This window comes from Cebidichthys violaceus, unplaced genomic scaffold (assembly GCF_023349555.1).
Source record: "Cebidichthys violaceus isolate CVI_PGR_0920_01 unplaced genomic scaffold, fCebVio1.0.p SCAF_15, whole genome shotgun sequence".
NCBI lineage: Eukaryota > Metazoa > Chordata > Actinopteri > Perciformes > Stichaeidae > Cebidichthys > Cebidichthys violaceus.
Window position 1 is genome coordinate 4,102,857 of NW_027176318.1, and position 20,349 is coordinate 4,123,205.

At 43.1% G+C, this 20,349-nt stretch overlaps 1 protein-coding gene across 1 annotated transcript in view; it reads right to left on the reverse strand.

The window, feature by feature from the left end:
• The window catches only part of adarb2 (adenosine deaminase RNA specific B2 (inactive)), a 166,635-nt gene that overhangs the window by 30,800 nt on the left and 115,486 nt on the right, over positions 1-20,349 (reverse strand). Inside the window, exon 4 of the mRNA XM_068709639.1 lies at positions 2,846-2,960. Within this exon, the coding sequence (XP_068565740.1) occupies positions 2,846-2,960 (115 nt within the window). The remainder of the gene's footprint in view (positions 1-2,845; positions 2,961-20,349) is intronic.

Genomic DNA, 20,349 nt, shown 5'->3' on the forward strand with positions numbered 1-20,349 from the left:
AGTCTCATCACCCTGCTGAATAAAAAAAAAAGCCTTAGAAGAAGCTTCTCTCATCCCATCCAACAAACAACTGAAAAAAAGGAGAAGGAAGGGGTCTTTTTAAGCATTTTTCCATTTGGACGTTCGCAATTTTTCATGTCTCTGAGCACATCTGAACTCTGTTTACCATCTCCAAACACCCCAATGCTATCTCAGATCGATTCAAATGAGATTTTCCACACTATTTGACAATGTGTGCTGCCGGCTGCAGGTTTATTTTGCCGGTCGTCTCGCAACTCTCAGCCTGGTGGCGAGGCTAATCTCACTCAGGTTGGGGCTCAACTGTCTCGGCGGGGCTCCAGCAAGGGTGGGTGGGGGGTGTTCGCTGTCTGTCTGTGGTTCAAAGACGGACTCTGATTAATATTCTTGAGGCAAAAGCAGAGGCATGAGACACAGAAAGAGAGAGAGGGAGCGAGAGAGAAACAGAACAGGACTCCCCAGTGTTCCTGTCAAGTTTGGTGTCTGACTGCATGGACCCTGGCCACAGCACTACTGCTGCTGCTGCTGCCGCGCCACTGCAAATACTTGGCAACCCTACGTCTGGATCTCTGAAGATAACGCGCGCTATTAATAAACAAACAGAAGCAATTACTGGGAGGCAGAGGAGAGGAGAGGGATTGGATTAGGTCAGGATGAGTGCCGGTCTCATTGAAGTATAAACTGATGAGCTGCAGCCCTCCAAAGACAGCAGAGATACCAATCCCTCCTCACTGACCCCCTGCACCCACACAGGCTGCAGCCACACAAGGAGATAACACTCATCTGTGAGTGTGTGCATGGACTTGTGTGTGGGTGTGTCAGGACTCCACATGTGCAGACCTGTGAGCATTTGTCCTTTTTTATATTTTATATTATATTTTTTATATCCCACAAAGAATGAAAGTTCCATGTTTTGTAGCATTACTTAGACTGTATGTTTTTCTAGCTAACAAAGCTGCTTCGTCTGTTGATTATCATTTTTTGTTCCATTTCTTGGGGTTCAGGGTATTTTGGGATGTGCCCAATGTTAATGCTTAACGATGTTACCTTTGAATCCTTCTCTCACCTGAGCAAAAAGCAAGTATTCAGCTCCTTGACCAGACCATATACCTGTATTCTGTATCTACTTATGCCAAACTACAACAGCGGGCCCCACTGGCTTGATGGGCATTATCTGAATGCCACTATCACTGCATATCTAGTTCCACCAGTCTTACAAACAGCTAATAGTTAACAACGACCTCTGATATGAGACACTATTCCATGCATGAATTATGTCCCTTTACCTGTCTCGCCAAGGAAGAGAGAAAAAATGGTTTCAATATGATTTTTGCTACTTTACAGGGTCGTCAGGTGGACACCGTCTAAATGACCGGTGTTTCCTTGAGTTTCTGGCCCACGACACTGACTCACTGCAGCCACACACTCAACACAGCCCTTTGAAGTGAGCTACATTCACTAAAATCTGTTAAAAACATCACCAGCTAACATCCTCGCCTAATAACATGTTCGCTAACACGTTAAGCTACCAGAAATGTTGCTATCAACGACAGCCTAGCCCACCAAACACATCAAACTATCCTCCTCGGCTACCTCGCCTTTTCAAGCAACAAAACATGCACTTCTGTCTAAAACATCACTAGCTAAAAGCAAATAACTATCAAAAACAGCTAATATCAGGATGAGCCAGCTTTCACCAACGTCTAATAACAACCGCTAACAGCAACAGCTAACAGCTAACAGCTAAGCTAGTTATCAACATGTTCTTACACCAACAACTAGGCTAAAATAACTAACAACAGCTAAAAATAGGTTAAGCCCAATACCATGTTTCCATTTTTTGCTTACAAAAAACTACTTCTTAATTATTCTTAATTCTATAGTTATTTAATTCTGTTTGACATAAATGAGTGAGTTATACAAGTTATAGAATACATTTGACATACTACAATTTTTTTGTACCGTTTAAATAAGCGCCGGCAGAAGTTTTTTATTTTAGTGATCGATGGCTCCACTGTCCTACATTGTCCACGGGTTGAATGATCACAAAGCTAAAAAGTCAACTTCAAATGTTCACCAATGCTTCATAAACATAACAAAACAAAACATGACAGCTTGTTTTGTACAAATTTCACACGAGACGATTCTGGGCTTTACTGCATGTGAGCATCAGTGCACATATTGTGTGACAAGAGATGTGGAGTGAGTCAAGGTTTCTCTGTACTGTATGGGTCAGTGTGTTTGTGTGAGCACGTGTGTGTGCGTGGGAGGCCCTGATGTCACGCGCAACAAACACCACACATGAAAGATGAACATGTGGCAATAAGTCATTGTTTCACACTGCAGGAGAACAGCAGTGGGAAGCTTCCTCCTCCTCCTCACTGTTCCTTAAGTGTGTCACTCAGTCGGGTTTCAGATTAAGTTTTGAGCTGATCTAGTTAAGACTTCCACTGTGGCATCTGGAACTCTTGTCAGAGCTGCCTGAGCACAGTAAGGCCAGCATGCAGTGGGGATGACTGACACTCACTACCGTGTTGCATTTTCCTCAGAGACTCTGAACAGTCAATAATTCATCAGGAAGGTATGCAAGGAGTGCAAGGTACAGCAAGGATTGGAGACTCTCTCTCTCTCTCTCTCTCTCTCTCTCTCTCTCCTCCCACATTGAGTTTATCATTTCCCTCTCAATCTAGAATTCCATCCCCCTTCCTATTTCTCCTCCCCTATCTCACTTTTCTTTCTTTGTTTTACCTCCCTTACTCACTCTCTCTATATTGCACCACTTCAATAATTCAAAGTAATATATATAAGTCAATGAAATTTGCCATACCTCGGGTCATTACGATGCCTGCCAGGGATTTGTGTCGAGCGTGCGCAGGACTGCAGCCGCCCACCAGCGACCGGTACTTCTCCCTCACCAAGTGGAATATTGAATCGGCAAAGACCTGAAAAACACAATCGCTCCCTTAATTTCAACTAGACACAATCTATGGAGACTGACTTCACAGTTTTTTTTAATTTTTATTTTGCTGTGTAATATTCTACTAATCTGTTCAGGTAAGGTAATGCAGTGAGTTTTTTGGGAGGTTGACCCGAGGTGAACTTACCTGTTAAGCTATGAGTGCATGTGGAAATGAGTCATTCTCTGTACATCATTATAGAGACGTTTCCAACGCCACCATACAGCACAACATGTTCAATAAAAACCATGACAGTTTGCCACATGCCGTTTTGTAACAGAAACAAACTGCACATACTGCTACTACACAAAATAAAGAAGTATGGATAACTTTATGGAGCAAAGATTACTGTAGGAACTATTTGAGGTGAGAAATTGATGCTTTCCTCTAGTGTATTGTGATTTCAGTCTGCACACAGTCTGCCTTTGGGGAACACTTTTTTTTTTTTTTACTTTACTTACGTACAGGGAAAGTACACCCCTGGTATTCACCCAGCACAAAACTGACAGTGTCCTACTATCACTCAACATAGTGTATCTGTAGGGGACACAGTGGATCTAGTAATTCACATTATCATCACTTAAAGGTTAAGACGACCAAAAGGGGCATACACTTTATTATCTGTATATTTTATCCTTCTATATATATTATGTATGTCTTTATAGAGGAATGTTGCTTTTGTGTTAATTATCTGTACTTCCGTCCATTGACAGTCAAAAGGTTATCTTGAGATTAGAACAGCCTGGGAAAACAGTTGTATAATGTCTTCTGTTGCTATGGAGAGAGCTTTGAAAAATTTAAATCTCAGAGACAGAAGTATAAAATGAAAGATGCTATTGAGTTGCACGATTGGGAAATGTAAAAGCCAGCATTTTATGGAGCTTGAGCCACACTTCAGAGTAAAAGTGATTACAACTCGACCTCTGATGCTTACATTTTGACCATTCCTTTTTTATTCCATCTCCTGTGAGTCCCTCATCTTTGTTGCAGAGCGGTAATAAATCGCTGCAGTACCCCAGTATTATCCTCTGTTACCACCCTTAGAAAGTGTTTAACATTGTCTCTGTCTGGTCTCATTTTTTTTTTCACCTTCACCTGTTCAAGTCAAGGCGGATTTATTTGTATGGCCCCCAAAATCACTATTTTACATCAAAGGGGCTGTATATACACTGAATATGACACCATCCATCTATAAAGCCTTGACCCATCAGCGGTGCTGGCTGTGATCAGAGTGAACAGCCTTGAAACTTTCAATCTGAGAGGGCAGTAAAACACTGCTTTTTCGTCAAGTTACTCTTTGCCAAAAATAAATAAATACAGGTAAGGAAAAAGGAAGCCCTATGGAGAAATTGTTTCCTACTTACATATTGACTATTGCTGTCACTCAAATTATCTGACCGTGTTGTGTAACTACATTTGCGTGGGTTTGGTCATTTTCTAAAGTAAATTACCAAACCCACGCAAATGTAATACATTAGCTAACATTGCTAACTCATTGGTTTAATAGGTAGCCCCATATTCTTTGTACATGCATACGTAATCCAAGAGAATGTTGACACAGCTCAATCTCTCTGATTGTTCTCCATCTGGCTTCAATGAAGTGGACGACCATGCTGCAAATTCATTTTACATCAGTTTTCGATCAGTTGCTCCCTTTGCACAGTAAGAACAGCACAGCGTCACAGTTTAATGCTGTAAACAACCTGTGTTTGTGCCATGAAGCAACCAATTGGATTCACCACTAACATGACCAAGTCCTTCACAATATAAAATGCTGTCACGGCTTTATCAACTGATTTGCTACCAACTTCTCCGGCCAAACCCACACTTCTCATCACATTTACAATTAATACACGTTGTTAGTATTATAGACACATAGATCATTTCCACCACTCTCCCAACCTTTAATACTCTTTACTCTAGTGGCAATTAAGGACTTAGTCCCTGAGCTTCATGCCACCTGTAGAGCATAAATGGATCACCAGGAGATGGCAACAGAGTGGCAGCAGAGTGGGCCTTTTTGACAGATTGAGGCCCGGTAGCTAGAAGGACGTCAACAGATGCCAGGGTGAAGGATGCATAGAGTGAGAGGGAAAGGAGAGAGATTAAGGGCCGAAAAAAAGACAGAGAGAGGGTGACTGAACAAGTGAGCATATTGCACATTACAGCCCTCGTCGGGGCTGTGAAATACTCTCACAGTTGGAACCGGTGGTCGACGTGCTCACAGCTTGTGGTGTGTCCATGTGTATGAACGCACATATTGTTGCTCCAAATGTGCCAGCCAGAAGCCTTTTTTGGGAAATGGAACAGAAAAAGGATTACGAGGTGTTGCAAAAAGTCGGCAGTGACTAACTTTCAGCACTTTTGTTTGAAGGAGTTGCAATGACGCCTTATTAAGCTCTAAGGGTTACATGACGGGTCACCTCCGAGGTGAAAGTACTTCTCTTTAACAACCGGTGAGACGGACAAGGGGAAGAGAGAGTTGTTGTCTGAAGTTTTTAGCCTCATGTTGTTTACTTTATGCTTGAGTGCAGCTCACGTTACAGTGACGGAAACAAAATGAACAGAGTGGGTTGATTCTCCACACCTTCAGAAGACTCAGTGTGACCAAGGATGTAACTGTTCGCCATATTTTGATAGATGTAGGGTGTGTGTGTCAATCTCTCCACAATCAAAAACCTCGTCATAGTAGTCTCTCACTGAGGGAGAATTTTTAAGGAATCCAAAATTTAAGGATGGTCTCCCTTGCTACTTATTTCATATTTTAGAAATCTGCAATGATTTTGATCAATTTATTGTTTGTCGTTTATCAAACTAAAATAACCAACATTTGCTTTTTTTGTTTCTTCTAACTTTTCACAGAATAAATTATTAATTGGTAAATCAGAAGAAAAGGCAACAACAGCAGAGTCTTAATGCAGTGTATGTTGGGGCAGTATATCACCAAAGTCTTTCAAAATCATTGGATTGTTTCTCTTTAATCACACTGACAAATAAATCATGGACCTTCTGGTAGTCAACTTTTCAGGTATAGAGAAAAACAGCCTTGGTTTCAGATTATTCATCAGTCTAAATGTTACATTTTCTGATTCTGTAGGAGCATGAGTCACACAAATGTGGAAAAAAAATTGCCTTGTACGCTGTACCTGAAAGTGACATCCAATTAATTCTTACAGAATCCTGCTTGGCTTGGCAGCGTCAGCTGGTGTCGGTCACAGTCTGAACCCCGTGTCAAGTCCTCCATCCCTCCTAAAGGCCTTTTCATTGATGACATTACAGAGGTGAGAGAAGGTGGTAGCTCAGAAAGGCCTGGAGAGCAAAGGTGGAATAGACCCTGGCACACAGCCCAGCTTTTTCTCCCTCCCTCCGGCTTCCTCCCCCATCGCCTCCCCTTTTGTTCTCTCTACCCCATCCCCATTCTGTTAACTCACGTTTCCCCCCGTTCTCTTCCCATCTTTTTTATGTCTGACTCTTCAGATTCTGGTCTCGCCTTTCAATCCTCCCCTGTCTCTCCTCCCTTTAACCACCCTGCTTCCTCACCCTCCTCCTCCCGCGTTGTCAGGTTCCTCTCCTTCGCTCGTTCTGGTTCGTGATAGAGGGCAGTGATGTGGCAGGACTAAGAAGCCAACAGTGAGTCAGAGCCTATAATTTCCTCATCTTGTGAGCCTGAATGGGGAAACAACATAATCTACATCAGTTGACACAAAAGGAAAATAGACTGCGATTTACAGCTGTGGTTCCCTTAGCAACAAATACACTCCTTCCACTTTCTCTGATCACATCAGCTACTATCTAAATACACACACCTGCCTGTACCTTCATTCCTCATGTAGTTTTCCACATAGTTTTTTCTTAACATCGCGTACACGCACGTACGCACGCAAGCATGCACGCACGCACACCCCCCCCCCCCCCCCCCCCCCCCCCACACACACACACACACACACACACCCCACCCACCCACACACACACACACACACTTTCCTCAGTGGGGGAGTTGAGTGCCACCTTCAGTGTGGGCCTAATGTGGCAGAAAAACGGGGCCAAGGATCTCGTTCCTCAGTCAGACAAAAACATCAGTGCGACCTGCCACACAGCGAGAGGGGGGGCGCCCTGCGTGTGGCTGGCTGGCTTCCTCTTGGATGAGCATCAAGGTTGACGTTGCTCCATACGGCTACATTTGGGAATTTCAAAATCTGTCTCAGGTAACTGATGTAAGCTCCACTCGGAATACGTTGCCGGTAGAAACGGCGCAGAGCAGAAACTGCTGTAGTGGCTGTTGTGTTACTCACCCCACCTGGTGTCTTTCCTGCATTAGTTCTGACCAATTTAGCTTTCAGTTCCTCTGGGCCTCCTCATGGTGGAGAAAACAAGCGGAAGTCATTTTTTCGGAAACTGCTATAGCTGCAAGGGATGAAATATATATCACCGAAATACCCCGATCAGCCTTAATGAAGATGAGGTGTTGAAGTACGGAGCAACCTTAAAACGGATCCACTGACCTTTGCCCCCAGTTACACTTAGTCATTTCATGCATCTTAGGCAGATCGGATAGCTAGGAGCTAAATATAATGGATTGAAAATAGATGTCATCCTTCTTCTCATTAAAGTTACAGGAAAAATTGGCTGCAGTGATTTAAACATGCGTCGTCATACAGAAGACTCTGAGTTGATGTACATATTATCTGAACCCTGACCAGTTCAACCACCGTATGATCTGTACGGGTGAGGGAGTGGCGTGAATGAGAGCCCAAGTTAGCAATAAAACTTTTGTCTTGTTTTAGTTTTTTTTTAGAAATGTGATTCATTGATGTGTTTGTGTTAGTTTATGGTTTACAGTTGTTATTGCAAACATATAAATGCTGTTACTGTAGCCTGCTGCTTAAGCCCACAAATTATTCCTCATCTGTTGTTTTTGGCATTTTCCAAATAGCTTTCAGACATATCAGATATTTTAAATGATAAATGGAGCTGGGGCATTTCTGTATTTGGCCAAAATATAATTCTGGTATCGGGTAGTTAAAATCTTAAGATATGTTTTTAGAGGTGGAATAACACTGAGTCAATAAAAAGAAATGAGTGGAGAGAAATACATTTTAGGCAACGCGTGCTAATGCACTCACATGCGTCTGTGTGAGTTGAAAATGTTTCAACTTGAGCAAAAACAGTCGCACAAGAGTTCACACAATCAACACACAGGAATGGTCTGCACACACATGGTAGCTAAAAGGTTGCTAGCTAGATAGCTACAGATGATATCTACACAGCTTGTACGTTCTTTGTGGTGAAAACACATGGACTGCAAAAGAAATTCAACTGGTATATTTGCGTGAATATATCGAGGCAAAAAGTTGCTTTGCATTCTTAAACCTGCTATAAAGGCAGCGAAACAAGCTATAAACACGACGCTGTGTTGGTGAACCTGCTAGCAAACAAATGCTAGCAAACACAAAGCAACATTAGTACTCATTTGGAGTCATTTTCACTCTCCTTTAAGCAAATGTTTTGGGTCTCAACTAGTTCTTAAGGAAATTATCTTGCTAATTAGCTCCCAATGTTTAACTACATTTCAGCTTACTAGCTGACTTTGCACGTCTGTCGTTTTGTGCTGGATAAGTAACAGTAGGTTTATCATGAAGTGGTGAGCGTGAAACAAAACGGTAAAGTTGTGGGCTTAAAAAAGAAAACAACGAGCTAAACGATGGTAAAAGGCTGGGCTGAGGGGAGCTGCAGAGACATCCTCTGTTGGTTCGTCACTATGAGGGACTTCTCTCAAATACATATAGTCATAGTATTCACTGTATGAAAAAACAAAAAAACAAAACAGTAAAACAACCACATGACTGGAGTAAAAAGCTTTTGGTGTGCTGCAAGGTTCTGGTAATGGATATTTTTGAGCAATCAATAGAACCATTTTTTTTTTAAATGATAAGGATCTTGAATACCTTGCTAGCCTTTATTTCTCATTTTTCCTTCACTTTTATCTGTCCATCCATCCCTCCCTACCTGCCTCCTCATCCCTCCCCCACCCAAACTGTTTGTGCACGTAAACAGCTCAGCATCCATCTCCAAGGTAATGTGGAATGTCACCAACAATCCTCCTGCTGCCTTCCCTCTGAAGTCAATATTGTGCCAGAAACACAAAATGTCAACGGGGAAATTCTCTCAGCTGCGGCCTGACCTAGAAGTCTGTGCATGCTGGTAGGGGTGATGGGTATGAGTGTGAATGTGAGCGTGTTGGAAGGAAATGCTCAATTGTATTACTTATTATTTAGCATGAAGGCCCTAAAGGGAAATGATGACTGAAGATTCATTAGTGATTGCATTTTAAGGCCTTCCATAACCTTCTCCATATGCTCCACACATTGTGCCTGAAACATGGAGTGTTAAACTGAGGCAGCCATGTTGATTGTGTGTGTCCATGTGTGTCATTCCTTCATGAACATCCCTGCTCGTGTGCAGAGTGGCAGGGGGGTGGATGTGGGCTTGCTTTTACCCCGCCCTCAGCAAAAAACACACGCGCGCACGCTTCAACCCACCACCCTCACCACCTTATCACCCGCCTGCAGAGCGGCCCAGGCAGCATAAAAACGGGGCCATGTCTTATATTTCTTTATAGAGGTATTTAACAATTCATTCTTCCGAGTTTTAATAGTGTCTGCCCTCTGCCTAGATATCTCCAACCCCCCCCCCACACACACACACACACACACACACACACACACACACACTAGCCCACCCTTCCCTCTCCCCGTCCCTTGTCTGCCGCCAAGCATGAGGCTTTTGAAAATGGATATCTATTCATTTGGTGGAAGCGTTGCCTCTGGGGGCTTTTTAGATTCTCAAAAAAGCCAGACTCCTTGCCGCGAGACAGATTTCTCTTGTTTGTTCTCCATATGACACATAGCATCACTCTCACTGCTAAATCTTTTGCTCCTTCTGTCTGTCCTCCAGATCTGTATCAGAAGAGGAGAAAAAAACAGCAGCCGGTGCTTGTAAACGCCGATCAACTGTCAGTGGTTGTTCTGTTGTCTTGCATTTTTATTGACAGTAAAAGATGCCGTTGTGTCATGAGATGACAACAAAGTGCGACACATAGAAGTTGAACTGTGTACAAATTTGGGGAGCACTCCAGCCACTCGCCTCTAACTATATCCAACCTTTTCCTGTGTGATGGCCAGATGGCCCTTCAGCACGTGGAACAGATTTCTGTGCGTGTGTGTGTGCATGTCCAACATTTTGCTTGAACGGCGGGGTATTGTCAGTCAGATCAGGCAGCCGGGCTGCAGCATGCAGCCGTCGTCATCATAAGAAGAGGTCTTTCCCTTTAAAACCACACGCTTGATGTTAGAGAGCGAGAAACAAAGGCAGATGAAGGAGCGCGAGAGCGAGAGACAGAGCAAGGGACCGCGATTGTGCCATTGATCTGTCTTTGCCACAGCTCGTCCAAGCTCCTTTCCCCGTCGCGGGTGAGGCGGGGGAGACGGGACGCTGCACCACAGGTTTCCAACAGCAAAGCAGAGCTCAAGCAGGGATTCCTCATTAGACTTGAAAAGGTGGAGACCAAGACGACAAGCCTGGTGCATGTGGGAAGGATCATAGTGTAGGATGAGCCACCACAAGAATGATGGCCTCATCCAAAAATCAAGGATGATACTTCCTAGTGGTGATGCTAAACATAGAAGTGGATCATTATTTTTTTCCTATTCTCAATTTGGGGCCATAATAAATCCCTATGGCCCAGTTCTTCTGGAAGGAACAATCGTAACTGTAAATCTAAATACTGACAAAGACCACAGACAGCTTGGAATATACAAAGAGATTTTTAGCCATGCTAGCAGAGTGGCTCTTTCACCACTTTGGTCCAAACTGAAAGATCTCAACAACAACAAAAATGTAAAGTGCGATACAAATAAAATGTATTATTATTATTATTATTATTATTATTATTATAACAACTATTGGATGGATAGCCATGACATTCATAGTTCCCAGAGGATGAATCTTATTTCAACATCTACCTAACGGATTGCAACAAAATATTATATACAGAATATAAATATACAGAAATTCATGTCCCCTCAGGATGAATTGTCATAACTCTGGTGATCCTGTGACCTTTCACTATAGCGGCTCCATCAGGTCAAAAATTGGTTTATGACAAAAAAAAACAACCAACTAATGACATGTCGTACTATTCAAAAATGGAGATCATGGTCAATATTACATCAGCTACTCATTAGCATGTTAGTGTTGATATTGTGAGCGTGCTGATGTTAGACTCTTAATATTGGTATTAATATGCTTAGAGACTCAAGACAAGAGTGATGACAAAATACTGTAAATGCAGTTGCAGGAGAGTCTATTTAACGCCATGTGAGATAATAAATGTCCACACTTTAGAGTCTTATGTCAAATCATGTTGAAATAACAGCTCATCACTCAGTATCTACATATTATCTCAGAAAACAACCAGACATTTTATGACAATGCCACAACATTGAAAACAAGAAAACGAGAAAATGTGTTTTTGCCAATGTCTGGTAATTCATAGAAAACATAAAACAAAAATAAAAACCCAAACTTTGGTCACAGCTAACCTCATATGTCCCCTGATTGGTTACAACTGCTGAAAGCCACTAATGCTCTTAAGCCTAAATCCAAACATTAATTTGGGAAATGAAACCCCAACATTCAAGCCAAAACGAACTGAGGCCACTGAGTCGTAACCACCGATCGCAGATGTTAAGCGCGACTGACTCTAAAACTCATTATCTGCCGAAATTCTCTTCATCTGATCAAACAAGCACCACCAGTTATGACAACATAGACGCTATCAGGGCCTGGCCTGTGTGTGTGGACATATCTGGTGTGGTTGTAACCTGGAGACCGTGCTTGCCAGGTCCCCAATCAACCTTCACAATATCCGTGTATTTAAATCACTGAGAAATTTTCCTGTAGGTAAATGCCACTACACGCAGTGTCACTTGTTTTGTTTTATAGGTAAATTTGTGTTATTTCGAGGCTAAACTCATCAAGTATTACTGAGGAATTAGCCTTTATGTTATGTAACTTCTGCTTTACTTGACATTTCAAAGTTTAAAGTGACTGATAGACAAACATCCTATTCCTGAATCTGTCTTTAAAATATTCACAGGGCATAGGAAATGGCAGAGAGCGAGAGGAGGGGAAGAAAAAAAGAAAAGAAAAAGGGTTGGGGGTGACGACGGTTGGAGCACGTCTAAGTCGTTCCGGTATAAATCCCCTCTGATTAACCTCCATGGTGGAGATAAAAGCAGTGATATGCCTGAAACGACTTAATAATGTCAGGCACAGTGTAAAACACACACCGGCGGCTTTATACATTATGCACCAAAGGCCAGCAGAGGGACTCCTGTGAAAAGATAACATGACCTACCCCCGAGAGAGACGGAGGGAAGGGAGGCGAGAGAGAGAGAGAGAGAGAGAGAGAGAGAGAGAGAGAGAGAGAGAGAGAGAGAGAGAGCGATAAGAGAGAGAGAGAGAGAGAGAGAGAGAGAGAGAGAGAGAGAGAGAGAGAGAGAGAGAGAGAGGAGACGAACAGGCAGGCACTTAGAGAGGAAAACAGGCTGGATGGAGACAGAGGTGGAAATGAGAGGGTCAACGATGAGGATTTAACAAGTCTATCATCTACATTACGTAGTTGACCAAGGGAGGATGGAGGTGGAGGAGGAGGAGGAGGAGGAGGAGGAGGAGGAGGAGGAGGAGGAGGAGGAGGAGGAGGAGGCCACTCCAAAGGCCCCTGAGGGCAGTTCACATAACTCCCATTAATCTGCACATGATTCAGCATAGAGAGAGAGTGTGAAGAGATTCCCACCTTTGTAGTCTGCTGTATCGGTTAGGGGAGAAATTGTATATACTGTATACAACTATCACACAGTGAAGTATGCAAGTCCTGCACATCGGTAATAATTTAAGACTTGTAAGGATATTGAACAGCCGCCCAAGAGATTTACTAGCCACTTTGAAGAGACAAGCTCTCCAATAACTGCTTATCAACTACAACTAATTGTTGCTAAAAAGTAAACAGTTATGAATACCGGGGAATTTCCAGTGTCACTGATATCTGGGTTGAATACTTTTGCGTGTTTTATTTCTGAAAGCGTGCAAATATATAGCACCCATACCTGTTTATTAGCACTGGAATAATATGACCTTTTAAAGGCACTGATACTTTCGGATGACAGTTGTCAGAAGTGGAGATTTGTGTCACACAAAGCTTACGGCTGTGTGCGAGGACAGTGTTCACGGACCTACTTCAAAGTAAATAATTACTTTCAGTGGGGGCACCTAAAATAATTTCTAAATACTTTTCAATATAAAAAAGGTCACCAGCAACAACATTTTCATTTGGACATGCTTTGACCAGGCCAGATGGAACCAGTCTTTAAGAACTCGTTCTGGTTTTGTTTGCTTCAGTTCTCCTTCGTAAGAATCAGGATTCAGATGAATGGTGGAAAACTCAACTCTCCAATGAAAGCTCGGCTGGACAGCAGAGTGATGCAGGTTTAACTCCAGGGTTTATATTCAGAAAATACAGCACCCTACTCCAAACTAATAGGGTTCTTGAAGTCATGTATAAAATTAAACAAAAATCGTATCAAATAATATGCACTAGATGTGGTCAGAGACCTATCATAAGAGAAATACTGACCTTTTAAAAAAATCACGTTTTGGCATGACGCGTCATCCAGCAGTGAATTCTTGTCTGGAATCTGTAATATTTTTTACACCGGTCAGAGCAGAGCCACAGAAATAATAACAACAACAAAACAGTGTTTGCCGTTTTCGACATGAGCAGAGGCTGGTGCTGCGGCTTTAAAACATTTGGGAGGACGGAAGGATCTAGCATCGCTTTTCATGTCTTGAAAGAGCCGAGCCGTTCAAACGGCTCCTCTGTAGCGCTCGTGATGGCTCCCTCCAAAGGGTGGCCGATTGTGTCGGCCTCCGCCCAGATGCAGCGGCCGCGCCTCCATCTCTGCTGCTCTTGAAGATACCGGCGTGGCTCTTTTGGCGGGCTCGACCCTGGCAATCAGTGAGACTTCAAACCCCCGCCGTCACCCTTTGAACGGCACATGGGAACGTCTGTTGCCAAGCACCGCTTTCCTCTCGGCGCGGAGATTAGAGACGCAGACGAGTAGAAACACTGGTGCTTTCAGATGCTTTTCTGTCTCCTTGTCAAGCAATGTCGGCTTTTGCCTGTACAAAAAACTCACTACTGTACACAAATGCAACATCACACCCAGCTCAAATGATGCCAAGATGAATATACATTACTGTTCTATGTGATTACACGATGCATAAAAACAAATTCAGAGCAAAGTTTACCATATAATGGTTAAAAAAATAATAGCTTGAATAAGTAAGTCTCTACATCTACAAGTCTCTAAATAATCTTAAAGGTATAGTATGCAACTTTTTACCAAATAAACAAGAAATAGATTATTTCAAAAATGAATCCAACTCAATCACTTATGACCCACTAGAAGTACATCACAGTGTCTGTTTCTGGGAATCAGCGAGGAGTCTTTAGGCACCATGTGGGGGTGACACCAAGGAACCCTTTTGGCAGAGTGTGCTGCTATCGGTGTGTCAGTCGCAGACAGGTCATAGCGGCAGAATGAATCGTGTGCTTTTGGCTGCATTCATTCAAAATGCGGCACCTTCCTGCAGAGTTGTGCAAAGGAGTAGGCACATTTATTTGTGCTTTAGAACGTAACCGCCGTGCTTTATTCTTCTGATTCACCACGCCGCTCCCTTTCTTTATTCACACTCCAGCTTGCTCTAGCACTGCTCTGAGCCATGGAGGGAAAACTTTGCGACAAAGCTGACTTATTATTGTTCTGTGTTTCAAGAAAAATAATAGTTTTGATGACTGAGTACAAGGCTGTTTGACTTTTTCGGCTGGATGTTTTGCAGTGTGGCGAGTCCATTTGCTTTTGAAGGAGTCATTTATCCTGCGGCCTTCCCTCTGCTCGTGACTAAGTGTGGACCGGACTCTGTGTCATGTCTGTTGGGTGCTGCTGCGGCCAAAAGGCCCTACAGCAAGCCATACATCATCAGGTATTGATACGGTTCCACCACAGCGCCACGGCTGACATTTGATTCATAGCTCTGGGTGCTCTTTTTGAATTCCTAACAGTCAACAAGGGATCACAGGGAAATGTCAATGTTGTGTTGGTTTGGGGCGCCTCAATGACACGAGGGAAAGTGGTAAAAATAATGGAGGCTGTTCAGAGAGGTAGCGAACTTCGTCTCAAGCTAATGGCCCTTTGGTGCGTGATTGTGTTTGTGTTTATGGAGACAGGATGTGATGCAGTTCAAGATTGTATCCATTCTTATTCAGATTTAAATTCTGTATATATTTTTTTTGTTTCCAGTCAATCCTGCCTTAGATTTTTAGCATAACTGAATGAGAAAATAAACACAAATAGGGACAGATCACCCCAAATCCAAAATGCATTGTATTCCTCTTACCTGTGGAGCTATTTATTCATCTAGATTGTTTTGGTGTGAATTGCAGAGTGTTGGAGGAATCAGACGTAGAGCTGACTGCCTTCTCTCCAATACAATGAGCAAATCGGATTGTGGTGCGCAAAATGCCCCAAATCTACTATCTACTTAAACTATGCAGCTGGAGAAAGCTGGCATACCGAGACAAATCATGTTGAGCCGTCAAACTATAGATATCTACCGGCCACCTTAGCTGGTAGGATATATATGGTAATTTTTCCATAATGGCTTGGACGAAAAAGCTAAATTGCCTGGCCATTTAGCAAGCCTATTGGCATGGGGGTATACTCTGACATCAGAATAAACTATAAAACAACCCCAAATTCATTATTGAAATTGACCTGTCACTGTAAAATTTATTGTCTGTTTCTGATCATACAAGTTACAGCACCGGGCCATATTTTATGATTTTTTTGTGCATAAAATTTAGATGAGTGTACAGCTGGCCTGAAGAGTGTATGACTGCTATATGAGGAAAAACAGCGCCATAATAGCTATGATAATAACATAAGTTTAACAATAGTGTGCATGCAATAAGAGGAAAATCACATGAAAATACATTTGGATTGAAGGGACAATGAAGAAAAATGAGAGAGCTGTTGAGTTTCCTGTTTATTGTAAACTCATGCAAGGTGTCAAACATTAGTTGAGCGTTATCCTGCACTGAAATCTGCTGAAAACTGTTGATGATGAATGTTGTCTCGTTTGGATGCTGTTCGCTTTTGTATCCATCCATATTCTTAAAAGTATCCATATGGCTTTGGCCTTGTTGTGAACCAGTGAGATGTTTAACGATCACTGCTGGGTGGAACATTAAATTCGCTGATTGCCATATTTCATGCTCCTTTGTGGGGTGAGAAAGTTCACCTTTTGGGTCAAATGACAACCTTTCAAATCCATCTTAGACAAACTGAATGCATGATGTCAGACTCCACACACAGCCAGTCAGCTGACATTTTGGAAGTGTGAGGTTTTTTCCCCACAACAGAGATACGTTTATACTGCAGACAGTCACTATAAGTTTACACCTGCCCTTTGGAGAATATAGCTGCTTTTATTTCTGCACTGACAAATGTGGCTTCTAACAAACATCCCCTGACAGAAGAGGCTTAAACAGAGCATGATCCCTCTCACCGCCAACTGCCGTGTACACACACACACACACACACACACACACACACACACACACACAAACACAGCCTTCTCGACACAATATAATATGCACTTCACAGCCCGCGGATGAAATGAATGCAAATAACCGCATGCGAGAGGCTTTTGAGCGTGCCGGAAAAATCAGTCTGTGGCCTCTGCTCTTTTAACATTTGCTAAAAATCCATCACGTGGCGTTTGCAGAGTAAGCAGAACCCAGATACACTGTAACAAATGCACATGCTCCCTTTTGTCACCTTTTCTTTCCTTTCTGCCAAACCTTTCAAGTGCGCACACATGCACATGCACACACACACACACACACACACACACACACACACACACACACACACACACTTCATAAGCCCCTGCAGAAGGCCAGCGGAGAGAGCAGGAGAGGCGTGACAATAGACTGAAAGGAGAGTCAATATCAAACCGAGTAGCAAAAGAAAGGCGAAGAACACACAAGGTGTGTGCGTACGTGCGTGCATGTTGTACTTTTACTTGAATGCTCGTCAAGCTACGAAGCATTTGCACAGGAAATCTAACACGCCGTTCACCTTCACTGCCGCTCACGGTGCATGCCGTCACTATGTGAGAGCACGAGGGGAAAGACGACAAAAGAAACAGAAACAGACAAATAAGGGGGTTCACCTTAAGAAAGGGGAGATCGTCATCTCTCCACACTCACAGTCTGTGGACGCATCTTCTTTAACCGCTTTGATAACAGCAGTGAGTGAGAGCACTGAATGTCAGCTCTGTTTGTGTGAAGTAGCTGCCACATCAAAACAAGCCAAAGCTGTAAATGTCTTTCTGCGAAGTGGTTTCGAGGGGAAGATGCTGGACTTTAGGGTTGTTGTAGAGAAGAGAAAAGAAGAGAAAGCAAGTGGGAGGAATTGACGAAAGGAGAAAAGGGAGAAAGCATAGAGTGCACTGTGCATATATGCTGTATATATATATATATATATATATATATGTCTAAGGCATGTGTGCTTGTGCATACCGCTATGAGAACTACCTGCTTGTGGCCGATTGAGAAGACTGACATGAGGCAGTGCAGCATGTCACAATGCTGAACGTTTTCTCGCAGCAGTTGGGAAAAAAACAAGGTAAAACGATGCAGGAGACCAAGCACTTACAAACAATCCACCTGAAGAAGCGATGAGATGACCAACATGATCCGTGTTCCTCTGGCAGATCGTTGGTTCTAGTCCTGTCACAACCACGTTTCTTCAAAATGTCAACTTCTCCGTTTTCTGTGACAATGCATTCTTCATGTTTTATCTAGTTTAAAGTGAAAATACTTATTATATTCATAAAATCAAACCCAGTTGTGATACTATTTATGGTCAGCTATTTTCTGCAACAGCCATTCAATATATTGATCTCTTCATTTTTTTAGTGGCGGGGTCAGCCATTCCCGCTCTTCATTCAAAGGAGCAACCACTGTTGCTACTAGCAAGCTAACCAACTTCTTTAACTGCACCCTGCTGTTGAATGGAAAGCTACTTGTGCAATGCACCACATGGAATCAGATTGTGTTCTCTTGGGATGATTGTACAAAAGCAGATTATTGACTGACTAATTTATTAAAACATGTTTTGTCTGCACTATAACGAGATACACCAGTTGCTCTTCTATTTCTGACAAAGCAGAAGCTTGCGGAGTGCTGCAGTTTTAAAATACAGTTGCTGGTATCAACTAAAGGTTTATTAAGGATTTCAACTTAAAAAAATAGGATAATTTTTCCATAATGGGACACTTTGTGCTCTAGTTTTATTGAAAAATTGAAAATCACCACATGGTTTTCACAGGAAAGCATCTCTATGCTAACACCTGACTAACCTCTGCTTTATTATTATTATTTTTTAAAGTCAGTTTATTTTGCTAATGACTCTCACCTTCTCTGCAATATCTTATGTTGGGTATACCTCAAAACTACATACTAACCTGTTCTGGTTGGTGAAAAGTGACACTGAAAGCATCCTCACACAAAAGCATGTTACGTCACACACCACTGGAGTGTTTTAAGATAAATCTGCTTTTGTTAATGCCTTCGGTGTGTAAAACTCTCCTTGTCAACCGGTGACCACGGTGTTTCATTTCTCCATCAGCAGGAGCAGTGCTAGTTCATCATCCTGCACAGGAGAGTTCAAAACGGGCCCTGAAATTTCAGCCGGGATGCCGAGACAGGAAACAGGGCAGTGGGAATGGATTTGTTATGTACCTGCTGACGTGCAACCAGGTGCTGAAGCGACGGCAAAAATGCATTCAAAGGTGTGCGTCCTACACCGGCAGTTAAAAGTTAGACACAACCGTGAGGACGACTCTGCCGACGCTATTAGTAATTCATCATCTTTTTACCGAATGTGACGGATAAGTACAGCGAGCTGGGTCAAACATTTCTTAGTCTAAAAGCTTAAAAGTCATCGGGAACGAAAACTTCTCCTTTCAGGCTCCGACTAAAGCATATCATAACTATTCATGCTGTGAGCCGCATATTTTCTTTTTTTCCCTCCTCCATATAACTAAATCTGTCAAAGCTTTATCACTCGCTCTGTGAAGCCAATCGAACGGCTAATCAGCCCATCTACCCAGGTGACTTTGTTCTAAAGTTCACGGTGCTGGGATATCTTGCAGCCGTACGCAGGAGCCCACCTCTGTGATCGTGTGAATGATTGGTACAAATGCTCAGGGCATGATCAGGGCATGATTCGCTCTCGCCTCCAGAACGGCTCCCATTTGATCCGCTAAGTGCTTTGCGAGGAGACTGCGCCGGGCAAAGATATTAGACTCACGGCGCTCCCTGCCTGTCATCCATCTGCATGCAGGGTTCAGCACTTCCTGCATCGGAAACGGGGGAAGAGGCGCCATCAAAGGTCGCCCCGGAAACATCCCCTCTGTGACAATGACAACAGAGACGGCATTAACAGGCAGCTCCAGGTCCGCTTCGCAAATCTAGAGGTGACGCCTGTGACCCGAATCAGTAATTCTGGGAGCAATTGTTACAAAAAATAAAAAATAAAGCTGATAAGAGAAGAGAAAGTAAGAAGTTCAGTAAGAGTTCAGCTGCATCTATTTTGTGCATTCACACTCCTCTAATTTGGCAGGGCTCAGCTATCGCGAAAGGGAACTCGGGCAAGGGGAAATGCTGCTGTACGGAATGAATACTATGAAATACTGCGCATATTTCCCTGCAACTTTACACCCACACACACACACACATACGGGCCTAACACGGGGGGGGGGGGTGAAAACCATCATGTAAACATTATGCGTTCCATATATGACCTCTGTGTTTCCTCTCATTGCCCGGTGGGAAAACATAAAAATACATGGCGATGTAGAAAGGGCTCCATCCATAACCCAATGGACAGTGGTTCCAGGCACAGCGCGGGCCTTAACTAGCTGGCTGTTGTATACTCATGGGCAGGCAGGTTGAAATATGAGGGCTGAAGATATGAGGTCTTCCCAGAATGCTAAACTCTCTCTCTCTCTCTCTCCCCCCCCCCCTCCCGCTGTGCCCTGCAACCAATCTGACGCCTAATTAATCCTGAAGGTCTTTTGTTCCGCTGAGGTTTTTCCTCTCTTTCCCGCCACTGCACTCCATCCATCCTCACCTCCCCTCACCCCCACTGCCTGCCTCTCATCCCTCCCTTTTTTTTTTTCACCC